General features: G+C 46.3%; 1 protein-coding gene across 5 annotated transcripts in view; it reads left to right on the top strand.

The window, feature by feature from the left end:
• LOC147447386 (vacuolar protein sorting-associated protein, putative (DUF1162)) overlaps positions 1–25761 on the top strand; it is a 150823-nt gene extending 125062 nt beyond the window's left edge. For all 5 annotated transcript variants that reach the window (XM_086523198.1, XM_086523201.1, XM_086523199.1 and 2 more), the window contains 10 exons: positions 9122–9429; positions 9509–9865; positions 9956–10040; positions 10122–10268; positions 10430–10534; positions 10610–10720; positions 10817–10894; positions 10991–11060; positions 24502–24734; positions 25342–25761. In XM_086523198.1, coding sequence (XP_086379324.1) covers positions 9122–9429; positions 9509–9865; positions 9956–10040; positions 10122–10268; positions 10430–10534; positions 10610–10720; positions 10817–10894; positions 10991–11060; positions 24502–24734; positions 25342–25737 — 1890 coding nt within the window. In that variant the 3' untranslated portion in view covers positions 25738–25761. The remainder of the gene's footprint in view (positions 1–9121; positions 9430–9508; positions 9866–9955; positions 10041–10121; positions 10269–10429; positions 10535–10609; positions 10721–10816; positions 10895–10990; positions 11061–24501; positions 24735–25341) is intronic.
• Positions 25762–26225: the final 464 nt, after the last annotated feature.

Below are 26225 nucleotides of genomic sequence, written 5' to 3'. Positions count from 1 at the left end.
AGAGCCACCAACGTCTCATAAATGTCCAGTTAGCTAAGTCTATCTCCAAACTGAGTGGTTGTGGTGACCTGGCCACGATGTCACCGTCGGTACCTTGCCACGTGTCACCCCCAGCCCAGAGGGTCCGTCTAGTGTGAACCAGACCAACTGTGACTAACTGTCCAACTGTCTGCCTGTCCTGTGAAGTGACACTGTAGCCCTGCTACATCTCCCTAGCTCGGTCACTCGGTCGATCAGTGTGCCTCTGGTGTGAGGCGGCGAGCTCTCATGTGGTAGTAGCTCCTCCGGATGTCCAATGTCTGCTCTAAAGAAGTCTGTGATCCGTCTCTAAGATTGGTTGGCCTCTCCCATCATCATGCTCTCTCTGTGTCTGCGTAGCTCGAGCAAAAATAGACCCAAGCATCTTTGATCCTCGTACCGCATGACTCTAGAGAGTGGTTCGAAGCCCTCTCTGAACAAGCAGTGGAAGCGGCCGCATATCTCGTAGTAGACGAGGGAGTGGCATGTGTAGTGCAACTCTGTCTCAGGCTCTTGGTCACACAGGGGGCATGTCGTAGCCTCTACTGGTACTCTGCTATATCTCCCAGTCTCGATCCTCAACTGGTGTGAAGATGTGCGTATCTGGCCAATAGCACATCGTATCCCATGAGACAAGTGAGTGTCCATCTATCTGGGTCTCCTCACAAAACCGTCCTCCGTGAGCTGGAGAAGATGCTCTCTGTAGAAAGCCATCAGAGAGAGAAAATGAAATGAAATGTTATATTAACGTCTTCAAAACGCCAAAGTGACCTATGAGACCAGAAAGTTACAATGTGGTGGATCTGATACAAAGTCAGAGTAACAAGATGACAAGATGACAAAATGACAAAATAAAATACTATGGAATCCTAGATTGCTGGGTGTGGACTAAGCAGCTAAAATAGCTAGCTGGGAGAGCTAGATCACAGGAGATCCAGCATCGGTCACTGGCGGATCTCATCAATCTCCTCCATGGTCAGTAGTCTGACCGGGCATTCCTTGATAATTTAATGCGTAAGAGACAAAATTATGCCACGGTAATTTCACCCATTGAAAGTAATTTTTTTAGGGGAATGGTCATACCATTGTAGAGTAGCATCTCAATATAAGCGTGTTTAGGGGTGCATTCCACCAGATGCATACAAACCAAAGAGCTTTAAGCAAAAAAGGGATTTGGCCCATAGGAGAGCTACAAATTTTATGCTTTAAGTGGAAGGTCCTTCCATGGACAGGGCCAAGTTATGATTAGCACTATAATTTAGGAGTGTGGACCATGATCTTAGCTATCATGAGACACATTTTAGCTATCATGAGACACATTTAGAGCTTTAAGAATGATCTCCATTGATTTTTTTCTCTTATAGCAAGGTGGAAGTTTACCCTCAATTGAGCTATCCATTTAAATGTAGTCTTTTCCTAAAAAGACATCAAGTTTAGAAGAAAATCTAAAAAGGGAGAGTAAATTTGGTAGTTCATTTTGAAACCACTCAAGTCAAGGAACTATTGTGATTGTGAATAAGACCCCCATCTAAGATCTTTGTACACTTTGGTTAACACTTGTCAAGCTACGCAAGAACTATTGAGAGGGGTTCTGTGCAAAAACCAGAGAAAAAGTGTACTCCAGAGCTAGTGTTCTAATGCACCTAATCTCCTAAGAGGACCTTGTGTTTAGATTTTGTGTGTGTGTTGTGGTTATAAATAGACGACTTAGATACATAACAATATTATGTTCAAAAGACGCTTGGCTTCACACGCAAGAAAGTATTTGCACAAGAATATTTTTGTATTTAATGCATTCCTTGATAATTTGATATTTTTGTGCAATCAACGGGGCTATAGTGGAGGCCGCATAAATGATGTGCTCACTCTGTAATCCAATATGGTCAGCTGATCGTCTGTGCTGCATGCGGCGTATGGCCCTCTCTACCATCTCTACTGTAAAGAAGGAGGAGCACGTGGGGCGTGGCTCGTGTGGTTGTGGGATAGGAGGTTGCCCTGGCACTTCATAAAGTCGCTCTGCATAATCATGCCATATCTGTGGATCCTCAATAGCTGTAGTCGGACGTGGCTCGCGCAGGGTGCGCCATGCCGTCGCGCTATCCATGCTCATGAATAGGTGGTATAGTTCAAGCTCCTGTGCCTCTTCGAATGCTCGCCGCTTTTGGCGTGTCAGCGTCTTCATATGCCGTCTGGCCTCTCTCTCTGTGATCTCTCCTAAGGCTCTCCGTGCACGGAGGCGTCGGTATAGCTCTCTGCACTCATCATCATACCAGCGGTTCTGAGGCATAGTCCCGGGGGGGGGAGTGCGTCCTGTGTGAGTGGTGTGTGGAAAAGAGCTAATAGCTGAAGTGTGGAGAACGGAAGAGATATGTGATGTGAGAACTGAGAGTGGTGTGGATGGGTGGAGGAGGCATAGGCCATGTTCGACCTTGGCCGAGTAAATAGAGGCGAGCTCATGTGTGAAATGGATGGTGGTGTGTGGAGTGTGTGTTGTGGAGCTGTGTGGGATGGTATCTCCGGTGATGGAGAAAGAGAGGTATGTGTGGTCGGCTCCGATGGGTATGGGTGGAATGGTGAAGGATGTGATAAGGTGTGTAGCCTCCCTGGGTCCCAGAATATAGTCGACTGTACTCCCCCCTTCTGCTGCAACTCCATGTGGCATACAAGTCAGGCCCCCTGAGGTGGGCCACTGGACCATCCCGTTATAAATAACAAGACGGTGCTGGGAGCCAAGTCGAAGTAGATGTCGTCCGTAGGCTGTGACTGGAGCTCTGTCTGCTGTATCTCTCATAGTAGCCTCCTCATCTAGAGTGTGTAGTGCCTCTGGGTCCTCATGGTCATATGCCTCACACTGTTCACTGCGCGTACGAGCATTGAAGTCTCCCATAAGGAAGACTTCACCCAGTGTGGAATACTCCATAATCTCCTCCGTGAGGCATGCGTACGGTGACTCCTGCTCAATAGGGGCGAATCTGGAGCATGTGGGAGCAAAGTAGCAAAGGGCAATGTAGACGATCCTGTCTCGTGAGAGCTCGAGGCGAATCCACATGTAGCGGGCCTGTGGGTCCCGGGCAACAATCTGTAGTCTGCTGTGAAGCCCCTGTCTAAAGAGTATGGCCACTCCTCCTGAGCCGCGAGTGGTGTGCTGGCGCATACATCCTCGATGTAGAGACTCCCACTGGAATCCATGTATCCGTGGTAACCCTCTCTCCGGGCTCTCGTGTGTCTCTGTAAGTAGAATGATGTCTTGACCTCTCATCACCTCCTCAAGTCTCTCTGGGTGTGTCCATAGGTCTCCATTGCAATTCCAAACCGTGACATGAATCTCCTCGTGTGTCCCACAGGCCGCGAGTCCCTATGCGATGGTCTTGCCATCAATGATAACCCTACCATCTCGATATACTGCCTTCTTCCCTTCTTTGCGGGCTTGGTGGACTCGAGGCATGCACGCGCGACGGTGATCTTGTTGCATCTTTGTGAGGTCATCATCAAGATAAATCGGGGGGCCTTCTATCCCTCTCAAGATGACCCTCTTTCGGAGGAAGGAAGTTCGAGACTCCTCGGAGGCGAATTGGAGGATGAGAGCTCTTTTCTTTGGATCTTTGCCGGCTCTCCAAACTTTGGAGAAAGGGATCTCTTCTTCCTTGTATCCCACTTTCTTGCATAAAGCTTTCCCATCGCTTTCGGGTGTAGACCCTTCTTCTTCTTTGATGCCGGTCACTCGCACATTGAGACGGCGAGCTTGTCGCATCTTCTCCTCTTCGATGGTTGTGTGTACGATGAGTACCTCATCTTTTTGGGCTTCCTCTCTTGCTACCTTCTTGATGTTCTTTTTGACCACTTCGACCCATCCTTCTTTGGTGGCCTCTAATTTGTCCTCAATGCTTGCGGTGAGGGCTTTGGTGATCTCCTCCTTGAGGGCTTCCTTAGCCTCCCCTTTAATCTCTCCTTCCTCGGGGGTGAGGGATGTGATGGAAGCATGAAGGAGATCAATTTGTGCCTTCATCTCTTCTTGCTCTTTCCTCCATCTCTCCCTCTCCTTCTCGTTCTCCCGTTCCCTTCTCTCCTTCTCCTCTTTGAGATTTTGGATTTCCGCTCTCATGTCCTCCTTCTCTTCGTTCCATAGCTTGATGAAGGTGGCTTTCTCCTCCTTCCATATCTCTCTCTCCATCCGCCATTCTTTCATGTCCTTCTCCAATTGTGCAAGCCTCTTGTTCGTGAGCATAAAGGACGTTGTCTTCGTTGTCGGTGTCGGCGTCTTGATGATGGGGGAAGACATGGTTGTCTTCGTAGCTACCCTCTCTTCATATTGTGAAGAAGAGGGGAGAAGGGGAAGAGAACACTCAGCGTGTGTGTATGTGTGTATGTGTGTAGTGTGTGTGTGGGTATGTATCCGTGTGTGTGTGTGTGTGTGAGAGAGAGAGAGAGATGGCTGCGGGTACGGCAATAAACAAGACGGTCAGAGAGGAGGGGGCAGCGGGCAGGGGATGGGGATGGGGTGTGTGTGCTCAATGGATGGGCTGGTCGTCTTGGCGTGCAGGGAGCAGCGCACAGGGGGGGGGGGGGGGGGGGGGGGGGGGGGGGGGGGGGGGGGGGGGGGCAGCGCGCAGGAGGGAGCAGCGCACAGGGGTGGGGCAGCGCGCAGGGGAGGCAGCGCGCAGGAGGGAGCAACGCGCAGGGAGCAGCGCGCAGGGAGAGAGAGAGAGAGAGAGAGAGAGAGAGAGAAATGAAATGAAATGAAATGTTATATTAACGTCTTCAAAAGGCCATAATGACCTATGAGACCCGAAAGTTACAAAGTGGTGGATCTGATACAAAGTCAGAGAGAGAGAGAGAGAGAAATGAAATGAAATGAAATGTTATATTAACGTCTTCAAAAGGCCAAAATGACCTATGAGACCAATCAGTTACAAAATAGTGAATCTAATACCATGTCTGGGTACAAAAGAACTAGAAGTGGAACAAAATACTACTACTACTACTACAATCTAAAACTACGTGGGTGTAGCAGCTGATACAATAGGTACCCGGTAAACTGGATGTAACAGTGTGTGAAACAAAGATGGAAGAAATGGTGAGGATCCATCCTCATCTGCACTCTGGATGTCGAGAGAGTATGGCTCGAATCTTCTGTTGTAGTCTCCGTCGATGCTGTGTAGCTCCTCTCCTCAGTCGCGGTCGTCTGTATCTCTGTAGCTCCAATGCTCGGTCGATGAGAGTGCCAGTAGTGGTCGAATGAGTGTGGGACGAGCTCTGCAGTGGTGGCTGCTCCTCTGGCTGTCCCATATCTAGTGAAAAGAAATCTGTAATGTGTCTCTGGGACTGCCTCTCTCTAGCTCTCCCCAGTAAAGTGTCTCTATACCTGTGTAACTCAAGTAGATATAGTCCAAGACATCTCTGATCCTCATAACTCATGACCCTAGATAGAGGACCAAAACCCTCTCTGAATAAGCAGTGGAAACGCCCCCGTATCTCATAGAACACTGTGCAATGACATATGTAGTGCAACTCTGTCTCTGGCTCTCTCTGGCATAATCGGCATATCCTGCTGTCTGCTGGTATCCCTCTGAATCTACCGGTCTCAATCTCGAGCTGATGTGAGGATGTGCGTATCTGACCAATGGCACAACGCAAACCATGAGACATATGTGTGTCCATGTAGCTGGGTCGAATCACAAACCCATCTCCTGTGAGGTGGAGAAGATGCTCTCTATAGAAAGCCATCTTCGTGCTCAACTCCTGAGGCGGCTCTATCCATGTCCTCATGGTGTCGAGCTGGATCAGGTCCTGACGAATGAGTCTAGTGATCTCCACCCGTGTAAGAGACAGCGAGGGTGCCTGAAGAGAATACTGGAAAGGGGGCAACCTGTCCATGGTGAAGCCATGCGTCTGAAACCATGAAGTCATCTGTGCATACCAACATGAAGTGTCCCCCTGTAGAGCTAACTGTCTGGAAGACTCAAGGGCCAATCTAGCATATCTGTCTCTAGTAGTATCCCATAGGCTGTGCACAAAGGACACTGATCTGGTAAGCGCCTCAATCTCCATGGGGGGGGCAGCTAGCTCTGCTCGAATGATCGCGTGAGGTACGGAGGCCTTGGCTCTAATCAATCGGGAGATCATAGATACCAAGGGCCTCTCCATACGTCTCCAACCATCCTGGCCTACAGAAGGTCCCCATACCTGTACCCCATACATCATAGCTGAGGCTACTAAAGTATCAAAGAGCCATAACTTTGTCCGAGGTTCCTGGAACTGAACCTGCGAACACATCCTCTCCAAGCCTCCCAAGGCCGCATAAGCTCTGGTCAGTCTAGTCTTTGCTGCTCTCCCAAAGAAAACCTCGGCCCAGTGAAGACTATCCCAAGGTAAGTGTATGCATCTGTATACTCCACAATCTCTTGACCATACGTGAAGGTCGGTGCCGATCTCCTGATCCACTGCGGTGTGGTGTTAAACACCATGACCTTGGTTTTACCAAGGTTTACAGACAATCCACTATCCTCTGCAAAACTGTGTAATGCATCCAACTGTCGCTGCATACCCTCTGGTGAGTCAGAGATCAAGACAATATCATCAGCATATAACAACAATGGGATCCACGTCCCTGCCAGCTGGGCACCTCTATCACCCTCTCTGTCAATGTAATCAGACACCTCATCAACATACATACCAAATAGAGTAGGAGACAATGGGCAACCCTGTTTCACCCGATAGTGGAGTGAACTAAGTCAGATATCCCCTCTGGGGTGCGTACATGTCCCATCACTGATCTGTATAAAGCCATAATCCCCCAAATCAACACTGTGGGCACCCCCATCTCCTGCAGTCTGCGCATCAGTCGAGCTCTCGGTACCATGTCAAATGCTTTGCGGAAATCCACAAAGCTACAATAAATCCGTCTCCCATGTGACCTGCCCTCCTCAATGATAGCTCTGAGTGTCAGAATATGGTCAAGAGTGGAGAAACCCCTCCTGAAACCTGCCTGTCCCTTTGCCCGTACACCCTCACCCTCTGCCCAGTTACTCAACTGCTGCTCAATAATGGATGCATACAATCGTGCCAGTGTGTGTCCAACCATAATAGTGCGGTAATTTCCAGGCTCTGTAGGATCACCTGCCTTGAATATAGGCACAATAGTAGACAACCTCCAAGTCTCAGGTAATCCCTCACACATGGCACGATTGAACAACACTGCAAGAACCTCCATCAGCATATCCCTAGCATGTATAAAGTGCTCCGCTACTAGACCGTCATGATCGTAAGCCCTCCGGGTCCTCATCCTGTCAATGGCTCTCTTTACCATCTCAGTGGTAAAGAAGGTGCTCGTAGGTGGACATGGCTCTGTAGGATCTGGAAGGGGATCCTGCCCAGGAACCGTATATAACGATGCCGCATACTGGCCCCACACATCAGGAGAAGTAATCACTGGGGGAGGGGAGTGCTCTCAGAGAGAGAGAGAGAGAGAGAGAGAGAGAGAGAGAGAGAGAGAGAGAGAGAGAGAGAGAGAGAGAGAGAGAGAGAGAGAGAGAGAGAGAGAGATGAAATGAAATGTTATATTAACATCCTCAAAAGGCCAGAGTGACCTATGAGACCAGAGAGAGAGAGAGAGAGAGAAAAAAAAAGAAATGTTATATTAACGTCTTCAAAAGGCCAAAGTGACCTATGAGACCAGAAAGCTACAATGTGGTGGATCTGATACAAAGTCAGAGAGAGAGAGAGAAATGAAATGAAATGTTATATTAACGTCTTCGAAAGGCCAAAATGATCTATGAGACCGAAAAAGTTACAATTGGTGAATCTGATATCATGTCTGAGTACGGAAATTACAAAGAACTAACACTAACACTAACCCTAAAACACTAAGGAGAAAGGAAATGAATCTGAAGTTGATTCGGAATTTGGGGGGGAGGGGGGGGGGGGGGGGGGGTTTGTTTGGCGGGATAGAGAGAGAAGTAGACACGGCCCGGCGTAGTTCCGTGCCTAGACGTATTGGCCCCAAAGTCTAGTGTCCCTTTCGGAATTTCTTTATCATTAATCATTGCAAGGAACATCTCCCGACGGACCTTTGCGTCCAAATGCTCGGCAGCGTGAGTCCCCAGGGGCTCTTATAAACTTACAAGGGATGCTCAAAAGCAGAGCCCCAAAAAGCATTAGTTCAAAAACACCAAACCCAAAAGCATTTGCTCTCAAAAGCTAGCACTGGGGACTCCCAAAAGCAACCAGCGTAATTTTAAAAAATCCATACAGCCTGCCACATCAACACAGCAGCGCAATTTATGGAAAATCCATACAGACCTTCCACGTCAGCAGCTCCTCAGAAGTATCTTGCTCACCAAGGGGACCGTGTGGCGAGCTCGTCCTTGGCGGCGATGGCCATGTACCTGCTTCCAACCATCAAATGATTGACCTCCCATCTCTGAAGAAGTTCCGGTCGAGGTCTCCTGCGAGGACATGCCTTTGCAAGATGGCCCATCTATCTGCATATGAAGCACTAGTTCGGGAGACCCAAATACTCCACATTCTGACAGAGCCAGCTGCCACTCACCATAGGCGAGCGGGGGGCAAGCACGTGGGGAGGAAGCACAGCAAGTAGCGATTGCAGCTCAATCCGCATCGACCCCATGCATGGAATAGCACTATTCATTTCTCCTTTTTAAAAACTTACTTTAAGTTGATTTGGTCAATTCTGATCCACTGTTATTGTCACGCATGGCAACTATGCGTTCGCTTATGACCATCAGTTGCAACCCTTATATTACAGCTTAGAAGCACTGTGCTGGTCCCTGAATGTTTATGATGATGGCTTCATATTAAATTACATCGCAGAGGTGCACAACACCAAGAAAATAAACTGTAAAAGGATAAACACCTTGCTGCAGGGTCAAGGACTGCACCAGTCAGCTTCTGTGAGCTTGCAGTGCAAAACAGGACTAAAATATTTCAAAAATGGGGAAAGGAATGAGTAGCACAAATTTTGTTTAAGCATGTGAGGTCATATTTTTTGCTGGTTGGATGTAACGTTTATTATTTGTTCCTTAACAGCAATTAATCATTATTTTAACAGAAATAAGTGTGCTCATTCTTGAACGTTTAATCACAGGAAATCCTATTTGCCACTGCCAAAGAGGTCACATTGCAGCTGTTGCAGAGTCCTCATGAACAAAATTTGAACTTAAGTGTCTCGTATATTCAGTTTGATAATCAGCTCCCACTTGCTCAATATCCTGTCATGGTTCTGGCTGGTGTGTGCTGCTTGAATGAATCAACCCTTGCAAAGGAGGAGGGATCATTAGGAGGATCCTCAAAAAGCGCCGGAGTTTTTTCAGATCAATCAGCTTTTACCTTAGTGGTTGCAAAGTGGAGGCACTTCGTGAGCTCTGTAGATTGTTTCCAAAAAATACATGCTCGGTGCTGTTTTGTGTTTGTTTTCTTTCATTCCATTACTTTTCTCTAGTTATTTGTTTGAAGAAATGTTATCTTGGTGCAGATTAGCTCCAATTGAAGTGCAGCTAGATGAACAAATAGTCAGCTGCTTAATCAAGTTTTTTAGAGGTTCACATGATATGGGCTTTCATACAGTGCAGCAAGACAATAATGCTCAGTCCAGCTTTTTAGCTGAGAGCAGTACTATGGCTTTTGATAAATATAGGCTACTGTTGGACCCAAAAAGCACTCAACTCCATGTTCTGAAGACCCTGAAATTTGAAGCAATATACAGGTGCTGGCCTGCTCGAGCAGTTCATTGTTTGCATAGTCAAAGTTTAAAAGTTCTCTTCTTAGCAAGAGGTGGGAAAAAAGTGTACATAGAGTCTCTGTCAATAGCACCCATTGAGGTAACTGTAAGGTAAAGTATGCACCTTTCCCTTGATGTTTGTGTTTCTTCAATTTTACGGGGAAGACATGGTCTCTCATGCAAAAACTTGGACTGGTTCAGCTTCTCTAGCATTCCATGGACAGACAGGCATGTGTCTGTTAGACAGTCGCACAGTTTTCTTGGGGAATCAGGACCATTTGTGCAGGTAATTGTCCTTTGGAGAAATTATCTTAGTAGATTGATTGATATGAGAGAAAGGTAGTATCATGACTGCTGGCATTTGCAGCGAAGCTTAATGGCATTGTTTGACATTGAGGGAGCTCCTGTTCAATTGCGAGAACTTTCTATTGCGCATCCCTTAGCGCGATGGGATGCAATCAGGGGGATGATTGTCAGGCACTACACTCGGCAATTGCTACATGAAATCTACAAGGTAATACTGCATCATTGATGTTGGAACAAAGACTAGAGAAAATTAATGAAGACTGTTTCTTCTTTCATTTTGATGTTGGAACAAAGGACAGAATAAGAATGGACTTTCTATCTTGTGAAGTTACTTTTTCCCACTGCTTACTCCACCGATTTGAATTCTAGATTCTTGGTTCTGCGGGATTTCTGGGAAACCCTATGGGCTTCATGAAGAGCTTAGGATCAGGTGTTCATGACTTCGTTGCTGCACCAGCAAAGAGCTTTGTACAGGTGCTCTGACTTGTAGTGCTAATACTCAGGTCAAGTTTATCCAATGTAGCAAAGATTGAATGCGTATCTAAGCAGAGTCCAAGACAACTGGTTGGAGGTTTTGCTGAAGGAACTCAAAGTCTGGTGAACAATACAGTATTTGCCGTCAGTAATGCTGCAACATTAATTAGCAGGGTAGCAAAAAAGGTAAGTACGGTTGTCGTGTTGTTGTTGATATATGTGCACGTCCATGTTTTCTGAGTCTGCATTGTGCTGTTAAAGTATTGGTTAAAATTGGTGCAGGGTGTAACGAGTTTGGCACTAGGACATCAGCAAGATCCTGGGTTTCAAGATTATGGTGTGATTAGCGAATTGCTAGAGGTGTGTGTTTCTGCTTTACAAGTGCAACTGCCCTGAACTAATTGGTTATATCATACTGGCCTCTTGTTTTCATGGGTCCTCTTGTTTCATTGGCAGGGCCTCACTGGGTTGCTACAGTCTCCAGTGACGGGTGCTGAGAAACATGGGCTTCCTGGAATCTTATCTGGTGAGTCCTGGAGGAAATTTCCGAAATAAGTATCATGACTATTTAAATGGCTTATCTATAAATTGGTTTGCATCTTGTGAGAAAAACAAGTTATGGCCAACACATTCACAGCAATATTTGTATCCTTTGAATGAGTGTGCATTTCAAGCACCACTACTCTTATGGGAGTGATCATTTTTTGGCACCATTGGAGCTTGTGTCAAAGATGCAATTGCATCCATCTATATGTATTTTCTCTCCAGGAAGGTGATCCGTGCCAAACTGTGTCAAAGCCTGAATTCTGGCATTGAACTTTCTCTCTTTAGATTCTTTCTCTGCTCTGTAGAGATGATTTCTCTTGCTAAACCTGTTTTTTCTCTCCAGAGTATTTTCTTTCTAAACATCTTTCTCTTTCCAGGCAGAGTTTCTTTGAAATTTCTCTCTCTAAAATTTGGCAGAAATACTCCCTAAAACAGAGGCTATACCACATATACATTTGATCTGTATCATAGACTAAGTTCAGCCTTTCGAAGACGTTAATAAAATCTTTCTTTCTCATCTATTTATTTTTTGGGGCCGGGATACGGGAGTCTGTTGGTGTATAAACTGGCTCTCATAGGTCAATTTGACCTTTTGAAGACGTTAGCATATCACTTCATTCCATTTTATTTATTTTATTTTCTTTTTTCTTTCTTGATACCCCCCTCCCTCTCTCGTCTGCACTCTAATATATCATTTCATTTTATTCCTTTTGATATCCCCCTCCCCCCTCTCTCTATCTCTCGTCTGCACTCTCTCGTAGCTCCACGCCACCCCACTCGTCCAGCTGCCGTGCCTGCTACTAGTGTGGGTGCACATGTACGCTTAGGGACCCCTTGACGGATGGCGATCAAGCATGAGGAAGCTGAACGATAAAGCCGACGCCCTAGAGAATGCCATACAAAAGTGCAAAGAGGAAATGACGGAGGCCACTACCAAGATGAACCGCAAGCTCTGGGGCACAATAAACATACTCGAAGGACGCATGCTGATCCAAGAGAGCAAGATAAGTACGCTGGAAGACCGAGTGACGACTCAAGAGGCAGAGATTGCGTCGCTCAAGAAAGATCTCGCCGAAGCCCGATCAAGAAATACGCTGGAAGAGGGCGAACTGCAACCCTCAGTAATCGAAGAAATCAACACAATCAAGGAGCAAGTACGGGCCATCAAAGAGGGAGAAGAGCAACACAAAGAAATGACGACTTCTTGGGTGGATGTTCTTACCAAAACTCAACAGCAGGTTGATGAAGCCGAGAAATGGATCAAGGTGGCCAAGAAAGGAAAAGGCAAGGAGTTAACGCCCACGTCCACACCCACTATCATTAATCAAACACTAGAGGAGGAACAAAGGAGACGGATGCGCGCTTTACATGTTAGAATTTGCGGTCTTAAAGACAAAGGCAATGTTGACGAAGAAGTAAAAGAACTCACAGCCTTGATGGGGGTGCATGAGCCGACGCACACAAGGGCATGGAAAGTGGGCAACATAAAGAAAAATAGAAGCAATGGAGAAACCTCAAAAGAAAGAGCACTCATCCTCCGTTTTCCCTCCATGGAAGCGAAGAAGTCCTTCTTGAAGAAAAGACCAACTCTTAAAGAGACTAGCATCTTTCTCGGGGATGATCTCACCCTCTCACAGATCGTCCATATGCAGGAAGTAATGCCGGAAATTAGAGCGGCAAGGGGAAAAGGCAAGATTGCCTTTTACCGAGATGGAAAAGTGGTAATACTAGAGCGATGCTCCACATGACGGTGCGAGACTTATGGGACCACACTCAAAGTGGCTGGCTGGAACTGTAATGGATCTATGCGTCTTGATGTAGGTGCTTTTGAGGATAGCTTCACTGGAAGAGACATCATCTTTTACTTTGAGACACACCAGACCCGTGGGCAACCCATGCCTCACATCAGTGGATACAGGTGGGAGACAGCTTACAGACAGGAGACACGCTCAGAGCACAGAGGACGGGGCTCGGGGGGAGTGGCAATGTTATTTAGAGAGGATCTGCAGCCACTGATACATATAGCCCGCAGAGATGAATAGGCTAGGTACATGTGGGTGAGATTGAAAGCAGAGACAAGTAGATATCTCTACCTAGCTATTTGCTACTTTCCCCCGAGTACATCAGTTTATGCATCACCCAGAGGACAGTCCCCTTTCTCTATTCTAGATGATGACATATGGGAGTTCTCTAGAGATGGTGACATTATCATACTAGGGGACTTCAATGCTAGGACTGCCCATCACCAGGCAGTGTTTTATCATACTTCAGAGGAGATGCCAAGAGAGCTAGATGTCATGGAGACGGGCCTGTCCAGACTATCACACGATGTGGAATATACTGAGTATGGGCGACACTTGATAGACATGGGCACTGCACATGGATTGGCCATCTTGAACGGCCTACAGAGATTTCCTGTTGCAGGAGGTTTTACATGCTTCCCACACAGACATGGAGCCAGCACAGTGGACTATGTCATGGCACAGCCGAATCTCATCGCTAGTATCCAGGATCTCATAGTTGGGCCCAGACCAGTCGGGGTAGCAGTAGATCATGCTCTGGTGTTGATGACCATCTCTTTCCAGTTCAATGTAGCACACGGGCCACGGGTAGCAGCCCCTACTTGCTACACGTTCACACGGGAGACGGATTCTGTATACATGGACGGGATCTACAGACGCCTATGCACTGAGGACCCGGGGCGACCTTTGGAGGAGCTAACTACTATACTGACACAGACATTGCATGAGGCAGCAACAGAAGCATACCCACACACCCAGCCTGAGCAGAGCCGCCGATCAGGAAGCATGCCCCAGAACAGCTGGTACGATGAGGAGTGCCGCCAGACTAGAGCCAAACTTCAGAGGGAGGTGCTTTTGGGGGATGTCACTCACAAACAGTCACAGATTGACTTCCGACGCCTGGTACGGCGGAAAAAGAGAGCTTTCTTGGCTCGACTCGAGCAGGATCTTTATCAGCTATTCTTGAGTCAGGACTCGCGGGAGGCATGGCGGCTCTTTCAAAGCACCCCCCCCCCCCCCCCCCCCCCCCCCCCCCCCCCCCCCCCCCCGCAATTTCCTCCATAGAGACCTGTGGTCAGTACGCATCATCCTTGTACACAGTACCTGGACAACCGCCCCTCCCCAACCCCCCCGCCCATGCCCACACACATATGCTTTTTTCACCGCTGAGATGGTGAAAAAAGCCATTGACAGGATGAGGACTGGGAGAGCATATGATCATGATGGCCTAGTCGTTGAGCATTTCATGCATGCCAAAGACCTACTAGCAGAGCTTCTAGCAGTTATGTTTAACCGTGCCATGTGTGAGGGCCTACCGGACAGTTGGAGTCTATCTACGATTGTACCTATCTTCAAGGCAGGAGACCCCATGGAGCCTGGGAATTATCGCACTATTATGATTGGGCACACACTGGCACGGTTGTATGCATCCATTCTTAAGCAATAGCTGAGTAGATGGGCAGAGAGGGAAGGAATGCGTGCAACAGGGCAGGCAGGGTTCAGGAGAGGCTTCTCTACTCTTGACCATATCTTCACACTCAGGGCCATCATCGAGGAAGGCAGATCTCATGGGAGACGGATCTATTGTAGCTTTGTGGACTTCTGCAAAGCTTTTGACACAGTACCCAGAGCTAGATTGATGCGTATATTACAGGAAATGGGAGTACCCACAGAGCTCATTTGGGGAATCATGGCGTTGTACAGATCAGTAGTAGGGCATGTACGCACCCCGGAGGGACTTTCTACACCGGTTCACTCCACTATTGGGGTGAAGCAAGGCTGCCCGCTCTCTCCTACTCTTTTCGATATGTATGTGGATGAGGTTTCTGACTACATTGACAGCGATGGGGATAAAGGTGCACAGCTGGTAGGGACATGGATTCCACTTCTGTTATATGCTGATGATATTGTGTTGATCTCGGAATCCCCAGAGGGAATGCAACGTCAACTGGATACTCTACGAAAGTGGTTTGTCTGTTAACCTTAGTAAAACCAAGGTTGTGGTGTTTAATACCACCCCACAGTGGATCAGGAGGTCAGCACCTACATTCACATAGGGCGAGGAGACTGTGGAGTACACAGACGCTTACACCTACCTTGGAGTGGTTTTTTGCGGACCCACATTCTCACTTAGAAGAGCAGCAGAGACTAGACTGACTAGAGCCCATGCAGCACTGGGTAGATTGGAGAGGATGTGTTCGCAGGTTCAGTTTCAGGACCCCGGATGAAGCTCTGGCTCTTTGATACCTTGGTGGCTTCGGCATTGCTCTATCGGGCCGAGATATGGGGGCCCTCTTTAGATCACCACGGGAGGTCGGGTCGCAGAGACGGATTGGGGAACATGGAGAAACCTCTCGTCTCTATGATCTCGCGGGTCATTAGAGCCAAGGCATCAGTACCACGGGCCATTATCCACGCAGAGCTAGCGGCCCCCCCACTAGTGGTGGAGGTGCTCACCAGATCAGTCTCCTTCATAAACCGCACATGGGAACTTCCCAGAGACAGATATGCTCGCATAGCACTTGAGTCCTCTCGACAACTAGCCATACAAGGAGATACAACATGCTGGTATGGGGAGATGGCATCATGGTTTCAGGCACATGGGTTCAGCATAGACATGCTGCCACCATTCCAGTATTCACTGGATGCACCATCTCTCATTCTTACACGGTCGGGGATCACCAAGCTCATCCGCCAAGACCTGACCCAGCTAGACACCAGGAGGACATGGATACAACCAGCACAAGAATTGGGCACGAAGATGGCTTTCTACAAAGACCACCTTCTCCAACTTACGGAAGATGGTTTTGTGACGAGACCAAGATACATGGATACCCACTTGTCTCATGGGATACGATGTGCTATTGGCCAACTACGCACATCGTCTCACCAGCTGCGGATTGAAACTTGGAGATACAACGGAGTACCAACAGAGGCCAGGACATGCCCCTTGTGTGACATGGAACCGGAGACAGAGCTGCATTATACATGCCGCTGCCCTGTCTACTACGAGATACGAGGCCGCTTCCATTGCTTGTTCAGAAAGGGTTTTGGACCACTCGCAAGAGTAATGGGATACGAAGACCAGAGATGCCTAGGTTTGTTCTTGCTCGAGCTGCGCAGACACAGAGAGAGCCTGAGGCATGGCAGGGCTAGCCAGTCTCAAAGACGGATCATAGACTTCTTCAGAGCAGACATAGGACAGCCACAAGAGCCACCCCCACAGCAGAGCTCCCCCTCGTCTCACACCAGCGGCACATTGATCGACCGAGCGATTGAACTGGGGAAATCCAGGTGCCCATGACTGCGAAGGACTACACAGCACCGACGGAGGCTACGTCAAAAGATTCGGAGCACGCTGGCCAGCCATGCACGACGCCCGGTCAGATTACTAACCATGGAGGAAATTGATGAGATTCGCCAACGACCGATGCTAGATTTTTTGTGATAAACCGCCCATTTTTGCTTAGTCTTCTGCTTAGCTCACATCGACCAACCTAGGATCCCATAGTATATATCTTTGTTTTGTACTGTTGTTAGGTTATTTTCGTTACTTTGACTTTGTATCAGATCCACCACCTTGTAACTTGCTGGTCTCATAGGTCACTATGGCCTTTTGAAGACGTTAATATAACATTTCATTTCATTTCATTTCTGAGAAGGTTTATTACGTAATAGAGCACCTCCGCGATCAATCTATTATTTGTTAACTTCTTGGTGGTTTTCCCTTATGATCTGCTTGCTTTGGGGTTTCTCTTCCTGCAGTCTAAATCTCTGCCATCTAATCTATTTTTTGTTAACTTCTTGGTGGTTTTTCTTCCTGCAGTCTAAATCTCTGCCATCTAGTATCCAGTGTTGGTTTTCAGTCTTCAGTGAATCGCATCAGTGGAGCACTTACGTATTCAGTGTCTCGTTTTCTTTCTTCATTGTTGGCGTTTCCGTGACATTGAGTATTGACTTTTAGTAATGTGCCTTGCACCTTGGGGATAGAAGTACAACCTAACTGAGAGTACTTTCCTCACTAGGAGTGAACTAGGGATAAACTAGGGTCGAGGGGAAAAATGCGCAGTTCACCCCTAGTTCACCATCCACTCCCCCCGAGGGATTTGAACCCATGACCCCCACATTGCAGGGTGCGGGGCTTACCATCACACTATCACGCGCATCATGCTATGGGAGGTGTGGCTTACCATGGTAATGCTAGCTCACTACCCTCCCTAGCTTACCCCGAGTTCACCCCTAGTTCACACTCCCTAGTTTACCAGTAGTTCACCCCCCGAAGATCCGACTTGGCCTACCTTGCCTTACTTAACCCCTAGTCCACCCTCCGCAACTTGGCATGTGCCCATCTTGCCTTATCACCCACTAGGCTGCCTCGGCCAGCTTGCCCAAGTCGACCCTCTCCTTTCGTCTTGGTCATCCTCCACGTCCCGCTCATCCACATCGCTCTGCTTGTCTAGATTGACCTCCTTTTTTTTCTAATTCAACTTAATGGAAGGCCTCTTTAACCCCTCAGCATAGTGTTTTTAGTGCTTACTGATTTTCAACGCAACTGTGTATCATTTTTTAGCAATGGTGTAGTGTTTAATGCCCAAGTCTGTCAAGCTGCTAACAACTGCGGCACCACATGCCAACTGAAAAACTTCAGCACTTATTTCACTTGAACTGAAAGAGAGAAATGAAATGAAATGAAATTTTATATTAACGTCTTCAAAAGGCCAAAATGACCTAGGAGACCAGAGCGTTACAATGTGGTGAATCTGATACAAAGTCAGAGTAACAAAATGATTCCGCACTTGAGACACGAAGTGGTAGAGCTCCACTCCCAGATGCACTGGCCCCTAACTAGGTGCCCCTTTTCAATATTGTTTAAAAGTTACAACTACCGGGAAGAGCTTCACCTTTGTCCAAGTCTGTGAAATAGCTCCCCCAAGGCATTCTTTTATAAGCTCTTTGCCTTGCTTTTAAAAACAAAAGATAGTTACTCTTAGTTCTCCCAAAAGACTACAAAGTTAACTGCTTTTTGTCTTTGGTAAAACCTGCCGCCAGATGCCATTCATCAGCAGCCCACGATTGTGGCGCAAAATCTGCCGCAAAATGCGGTGTATTTTATGGACATTTGTGGCCAGATTTTGGTCCACTTTTTTGGCGTGAGTTCAGGTGAACCCTTTCTTTTGGTCTAGAGTCTTTCCACTTCATCTGTTTGTGACATAGTCCCCCAATTAAAGAAAGGTACATGGCGGCGATTATACCTGCAAAAAGTTCAATCTGATTCTTTAGTAGATACTGACCTCGTGCATACATGTCAATGAACATCACCTAGACAGTAAATGCTCTAGCGTGCGTCAACACAAAATCCAATTCCACAATCAGATTCTATCAAGCTATATCATCATCGTCCCAGGGTAGTGATCTTCTTAGTCATAACATGTAGATCACATTGATCTCTCACAAATGTCTTGATGCACTTAGACCAGATACTTGTACAATCGACATGTCCTGTTGTCTGCTGGTATCCCTCTGAATCTACCAGTCTCAATCTCCGGCTGATGTGAGGATGTGCGTATCTGACCAATGGCACACCGCAAACCATGAGACATGTGTGTGTCCATGTAGCTGGGTCGAATCACAAACCCATCTCTTGTGAAGTGGAGAAGATGCTCTCTATAGAAAGCCATCCTTGTGCCCAACTCCTGTGGCGGTATCCAGCTGGATCAGGTCCTGACGAATGAGTCTAGTAATCTCCACCTGTGTAAGAAACATCGAGGGTGCCTGAAGAGAGTACTGGAAAGGGGGCAGCCTGTCCATGGTGAAGCCATGCGTCTAAAACCATGATGTCCAGATAAACCAATGGAATACCTTGCAGATCTCCAATCAGTGGTCATCACTCAACAAAATAACTCAAGTCAGTTTACCAATAGTTTCACTTGAAGCAGATAAAGATTCAATCTTTTCTTGGGCAAAGCTCGAAGTTACAAATGACTTTGACAATAATCAAGTTGCAGATATGATCAATTTTTAGATTGGCAAGATAGTTATGGTCAATAAGAGTGCCATGACATGGGACTGTAGCAGGGCTACAGTGTCATGTCACTTTCACAGGACACACAATTAGTACAATTGGTCTGGTCTGGTTCACACTGGACGGACTCTCTGGGCTTGGCAGTGACGTGGCAAGATACGGACGGTGATCTAGTGGACATCGTGGCCAGGTCATCACCTCAGTTTGGAGATAGACTTAGATGGCCGACATTTATGAGCCATTGGTGGCTCTTTATGGTGGGACACATGAGTAGTAGATGTTGGGTCTTGTTTAATTTCTTCTTCATATATGGTCGAGCGTCGTCGTCTACAGTAGCGAGTCTATACACAGCACGTCTTCACCATCCCTTCACATCTGAGCCTCGACACCCCCATTGTACCTGTGAGTCCTGGGATGGAGCTGAGTGTGCTGCCACGCCAGAGTTTGTATCGGTTCTTTGAGATAGTCGAGTCATATGTTCTGGTCTGCTGTTGTGTCTCTGTGAGATCAGTTGTTATCTATCGTTGCTTTGTTTTCAGTCTGTTTTGAGTGAGATTGTCGCGCACATTGCACGGAGGAGCACCCTCTGTAGAGAGCACGACACATTATCCGCTCTAAGGGACTTAACAATTAGAGCTTTGGATGCAGAAGCAAGCAGAAATACATTTTCCTTCTCCCGGAGTTTGTACAACTACAGCTTGGTTTTATTTTAATGGGGAGGGACACGATTGTGACTATGTTACATTATTACATCTTGTACTAATTGCAGATACGAGAAGTGACATCCAAGGACAACCCCAACGCTTGGATGGTCACGACTCTTCGCTCTAGAGACATGCCTCTTTGCCAAAAGCCACACTCCTTCAACGAATGGTTGCAGCTCTTTGTCCAAAGGATGTGTGTTTACGTCTAAAGTCGCGTCTCTTCACCATGAGACGTGTCTTTTCATTTGTGACTCTTCGTCTCCTATATAAGGAGCCTATTGTACTCAATGTTCAAGCATTCAATGAATCAAACATAGTCTCTTAAGTCTCTTATCAGAGCTATCTCTCTAGTTTTGTTCAGAAATATAGTAAACACATATGAAGTAATAAAGCACAGTTCTTCACACCAGATGCTTTTAGAACTCGAATGCTTTTCATGTAAATTGCTTTTAGAGGCCAGGGGCCTTTAAATATGACCCATTGGCTCTCACCTTGGCAATCTATTCGTGGGAGATGTAGAGCAAAGCCATGGGAGTTGTATCTTGTTGATACAATATAAAGAAATACGCAAAGGGGCGGGGCGCTAGGTTATGGTTGGGGCCAGTGCTCTCTTGGGGTGGAACTCCGCCACTCCTCGTCTCATGTGTTGTGCATCTCTTTCAATTCAGTTGTTTTTGAAGCGTCTAAAGTTTGTTCAAATCTGCTCCTTTCCGTTGGCACATGGTGCGCGTCCCGTACAATGGTATCAGAACTTCACGCATGTGCTTTCCTGAAAGCATACGGGTCCTATCAGAGAGCAGACAAAGCAAGATGGCGCTTCCAAAGTTTACAGAAAAAAAAAATTCAAAGAATCTTCGTGTCCCTGCGCCGGACTTATTAGCCACTCCCACCCTTAGTCCATCGCGCATCAAGCGTGCTCCCGTATTCATCGCTCTGTCTTACGGGGCGATAGACTACTTGCAAACAAAGATTTTTTTTCGAGCCGCCGTTTTTCTCAATGCCAATGAAGTGGTGGATGTCTATAGCTATCAAGCTGTATACTCCAAGGACTTTGGCAAGCTGTCAGGAAAATTTTTACCGGAAGTTACATATTTTCTGGCATTTTCCTGCAGAGTGCAGCTTCTGGCAAAGTGCTTGCCACGAAAACCCTAGCAGATTACAACTTCAAAAAAATTTGGACATCTTGCAACAAGTGTCTCTTCTCGAGCTGATAAACTTGGAGGCCCAGTGTGATTGTTATATCATTCAATATCATCATCGCTACAGGAACATTGTCTGACCAAGCCAGTTTCAACGATTCAAGAGCTTATGGATCATGATGCGGTCAGCTACAATTTTATGGAAGAAATCTAACCCTAATTTTGTTGCAGGTTTCAAGACGGAACCCTGTCGACTTTCAAGCTTGATTGATGTCGAGAATGCTTTTTCAGTTTTCTAAATTTTGTTTGAGAACTTGTTTTGAATTTGTTTGAAATGGATGGTATCTGTTTTAAACCTGCCTTGGTGATGATTTGTATTATTTAACTTCGGTTTTAATACTGGTTTCAAGGCTTGGTGATTTACTCTCGGGTGGAGCAGTGAGAAATGTTGTTTTGGTATTTTTTGAACCTCAGAATGATGCAGACGGGATGTCTGGGCAGCGTTTCATTGTATGCTTGGAAACCTTGGAACGACACAAACGGGATGTCTGGGAAGTGTTTCATTGTATGCTGGAAAACCTCCAAACAACGCAGACGATATGTCTGGGAAGCGTTTGGTTGTATGCTTGAAACCTCCAATCGATGCAACTTGGGGTTTGGGGAGCGTTTGGTTATATCAGTCCTGTGAGCTCATGGCCTTGATCCTTTTAGGTCATTTACGGGGGGAGTGATGAGATAGTCGTTGAGTAGCTTCATATCGCAGACCGTATGTCTCAGGGAAGTGCTTAGGGGCGTTGTTCGTTGTGTCTTGTAACATGCATATGTGAGCATTTTTTTTACATTGTGATGTGCCAACCACTAAATATTCCTAATTGGATGAGATTGCCTAGGTATGTAATTTTAGTGCATCAAGACACCCGTTACGAATCAGTACGGTCTTGTATGATGGCTAATTTTGCTACGCCAAAATATCAAGAACTCTAATCTAGAATGATAATATACTCCTTAATGGATGAGATTTTTGTGTGAAGCCAACGACCTAGGATATCAAGTGCTCCAATTTGGAATGAGAAAATTCATTGTCCCTCTGAACTCAGTACAATGTTGGTACTCCAAGCTCTGTACCTCCACACTGAAGCGTCCCAGAGTATGAGCCCTCTGCACATAGTTAAAGGCCCTTGGCCTATGAAAAGCAATTACATGAAAAGCTTCAAACTCAAAAGCATATGGCCTCAAAAGCAACCAGCGCGTTTTGTGGAGATTCGTACAGTTGCCACGTCATCATCGTAAAACGCGAAAATTTGTATTGTCTACCACGTCAGCATGTTAGCGCAAGCTTTTAGCAGGGGCCTTGTGATTCAAGTAGAGGGTCTTCCCCCCCCCCCCCCCCCTCCCCCCCTCCCCCGGTCAGCCACAAGAGAAGCCCACGATTCAGCGTTACAATCAAGCCTTGTCATGATTTATAAGGAAGCAAGAAGGCTGTTTGAAGCAGGGGGCTAGCTTTAGCACAAGCCATGCTTCTCTCTCTCAAAGACAGAGACCGGGGGAGTCGGAAGAAGAGTATGGGGCTCCACAGCCTACGGAGTATGAACAAATGGAGATGCAGCGTCAACAGCAAGTTGATGCTTGTGCCAAGTAGATGCTCCAGTAATCAAAGGATCCCCAGTACGCGAAATCTTTGACCCGACATCCAATTGATGAGATGCATTGCCGATGGCGTACGGCCATCGAGTCACCATTAAAGTCCGCAATGAAGAAACCACTTGCCCCGCGGGTGTACACTAAAGATGAACTTGATGATGTGATCGAACGACGAGTCAACCAAATATTGAAGACCACGAAGCTTTCAAAGAGATGCAGCAAGGGAACAGATCACCCTGGTTATTTGGGTCGACAGTCTTCTTTTGCAAATGCACGAAAAGCCAAGAAGCGTGTTTAGCAATAAGAATTAGTTAATCCGCATCAGTGAGGTCTGATGTGGATCTAAATGCGATTGCTATACACGTTGCCAGGAACCCTGGTCCTAAATCTCGATGGATTCTATGTGATTTGATGTGAATGTGATTTGATGTCTTTGTGCAGGTGTTGGATTTGTGTCATCTAGTGCGTCAGTACTTAGAGTTGAAGTCTACTGGAATGGTTTATAACTTATGTGTGTTTTTGCAGGTGTAATTGCCCTCGATTACAATTCTTTTAAGAGGGGGGTATGTCACAAAATAATGACATGGCTTGTCCGTCCGAAAATTGACTAGAGTTAAAGTTATAAGTTGTTCCAAATAGGGTCCCGTTTGATGGGGGCCATGGGGACTAGAGATAATTAAAAGAGAAAAAGATCGCGTAGAAAGGGGCTGACTTGGCAGTTGTACGGACGCTTCGCGATTTGCACTGACTAATGACATGGAAGTTGTACGGAAGTCCATGATTTGCATTGCTGCCCTAAGGCAGTGTCAGCTTTTGGGAATGATGCTTTTGAGTTGAAGCTTTTGATGTATTGCTTTTGAGAGCCCTTGGGGCCTTTAAATTTGTAACTTGAGGGCCTCTTGAACTCAGTCTTGCTGACGAGCAGCTGAGCAGAGAGGACCCTCGGACTCTGTATCTTTGCTCAAGCATTAACATAAAAATAAATACCGAAAGGGGCGCCATACTTTGGGCCAATATCTTTGGGCATGGAACTACGCCGGGCCGTGTCGACTCAGGTGAATTGTGATTAAATTTGTCAAGTGTTTTTGAGTGATTTTCTTTCGTGTGTCGTGCCAAATTCCTGACTTAGGGTGTCCAAGTCTGTTACACAAGCCGATATATCACCAATCCATGTAATCCATAACTCTAGAGAGGGGTTGAAACCCCACTTGAAAGAGGCGGATCTCTAATGAAAGAGGCAGCAGAACAATTCTCTAATCTTGCAGTAAGCAGGACAGTGACATATAGTGCTCCTCCAATTTGGGTGCCAACTGACATATATGGCCACTCTGGCCGTGCATGGCATGCATACATCTGAATCTCTGTATAAGTTTGACGGTACTCTCTGAAGCCATCGTGTATCGCATAAAGAGTTTTATGTTTGGCAAATGGACCCCAAAATCCGACCACCGGACCTAGAATCCATGCGCACACCAATTTAACCTCTACCCTTGATCCCACTTGAACAGCCTGCACACGATAGGGTTGAGACATGGGCAGCTGCACGGCCGAAGAAACGAAGGATGTTGAGTACAGTGAAATTTAGTGCAAGAGGATTTCGCATACTGGGCTTGAACCTCTTCTCAGTGTAGATGATGAGAAGATCATGATTTGCTCTTAAGCTGTTAGTCTTAAGGAACCCTCTTTGCTGCTTGGTAATTGTTACAAGCTCTTGCATCATTCCTTGTAGGAAAGCTTGCCATATCATAAGAGGCCCTATGCAAGCGTAGGTTGTTGGCCTCACCGAAGCATGGCCATTTACATTTTTTATTTTACATGGTGTAAATACTCCTTAAATTTAAAGGTATCTCAAGGGTTTTGATTATTTGCTGACAGCCCGATTGATATTTTGCAGGTGTCGCTGTTGGTGCAGTAGGCGTAATTGCTAGACCAATAGCTAGTATTCTAGAGGTTGCTGGTAGAACAGCCCAAAGCATTCGGAGCTGGAGTCAACCTATACAGCAAACTACACGCATGCGGCCACCAAGATATTTAAACAAGGGCTTCCCCATACTTGCATACTCATGGGACGAGGCCATTGGGAATGCTGTTCTACTAGAAGCAGCAGGTTCACGCCTTCAGAATGAGGTATGGGACAATTCTCTTCATTTGTCTTGGTCTGTGACTAGGTAAGTTTAAATGTTTGGCTTTGAGTTATTCTTTTGTCAATTCTCATGCATACATGTGTATGTTTATTACGTTTTCTGTGCCGGAAGGTAAGAGGACAAGTGTTATATATTTTTATGGAAAGGCTGTGGCAGTAACTCTTACTATCCTAAGGTAGTAGAATTCCCGGAGAAAGGGGTTGTTTGATAACACAATTGAATACACTCGGACATCTGTCTGAGTAACTCTAACGATCTAAAGGTAGCCAACAAGGGTTGGTTTGAGAAAGATGTTCGATAAGACAATCAACACTCGGACATCTGTCAGAGTAACTCTTAACTATTTCGAGGTTACAGGTAGATGAATTCCCGGACAAAGGGGTGATTTGACAAAGATGCTCTATAAGAGAATCAAATATCCTCAGACCTTTCTCCAAGTTTTTGTATCCTACTATGATAAGCCTAGATGGGAGTATGCATGACTAGTATCTTCCATTTGTACTCTCTTCTAGTGGTGCTTGTACTATTGGACGTTACTTTTTTTTTAATGTATATAATCAAATATTCTACTCTGCTTTTTGCACTTGCAGGTGTATGTGACTTGCAGACCCGTAATGGAGCAGGGGGGATATGTTCTATTGACAGAACGGTTTCTCTTAATTGTGAAGAATTCAGCAAGCACTCATAATGGCAGGGTAGGTTCTCAGTGGACCATAGATACACAAATTTTTTTAGATGATGTGTTACATGTTGAAAGAAATGGAGAGGTGTTAAATATACTGATGGGATCCCCAAGGTGTCCTTCAAGAATTATAACCTCCAAGAAAAAACAGCCATCTCTCTACAAGAGACAGCTACCCACCTCCAGTCCCTTGTTGCATGAGTCTATCTCAATGGCTAAAAGTGAGGATGCAGAAGAGTTCTTAGCCTATTTGAGGGATGTGTTGGAGGGACGCTCAAAAAGTAGAACCTATGCTCAGTTCTAAAATTCCTCTCTTGTTTCCAGGGAAGTTGAATCTCTCTCTCTCTCTCTCTCTCTCTCTCTCTCTCTCTCTCTCTCTCTCTCTCTCACTCTCATTTTGAATATGCAGTGGCGAAGAATTAACCCCACACGGAATATCAATACGATTGCACGACTTCATCTCCGCCTTGCATTTGATTATAAGGCTAGTTGCAGCACTAATTACCTGAAGATATAAACTTGGCCTTGCTTCCAAGAATGTCTTAGCTTAGAATTGTACCTCTAGCAATTCAATATTGTCGATTAGGAACGAAAAGAAAGAAAGTATTCAACCCATGGCCTACTCATAGCCTCATTGGCTATATGATGACTTGTGGATGTGCTTAATGAATAGCATGCAACCATTGAATAGCATGTTCTCACATATTGAGAATTAAAATGTAACAACCTTAACGAAAAGCCGCCTTGGAGTCTAAGGTATCTAGGTTGCCATCTATTTGCATGACTTTGCTA

Source organism: Adiantum capillus-veneris, chromosome 11, assembly GCF_014529385.1.
Source record: "Adiantum capillus-veneris isolate H3 chromosome 11, ASM1452938v2, whole genome shotgun sequence".
Lineage (NCBI taxonomy): Eukaryota > Viridiplantae > Streptophyta > Polypodiopsida > Polypodiales > Pteridaceae > Adiantum > Adiantum capillus-veneris.
Note: the sequence above shows the minus strand (reverse complement) of the source record. Positions and strands in the feature narration are given on the sequence as shown.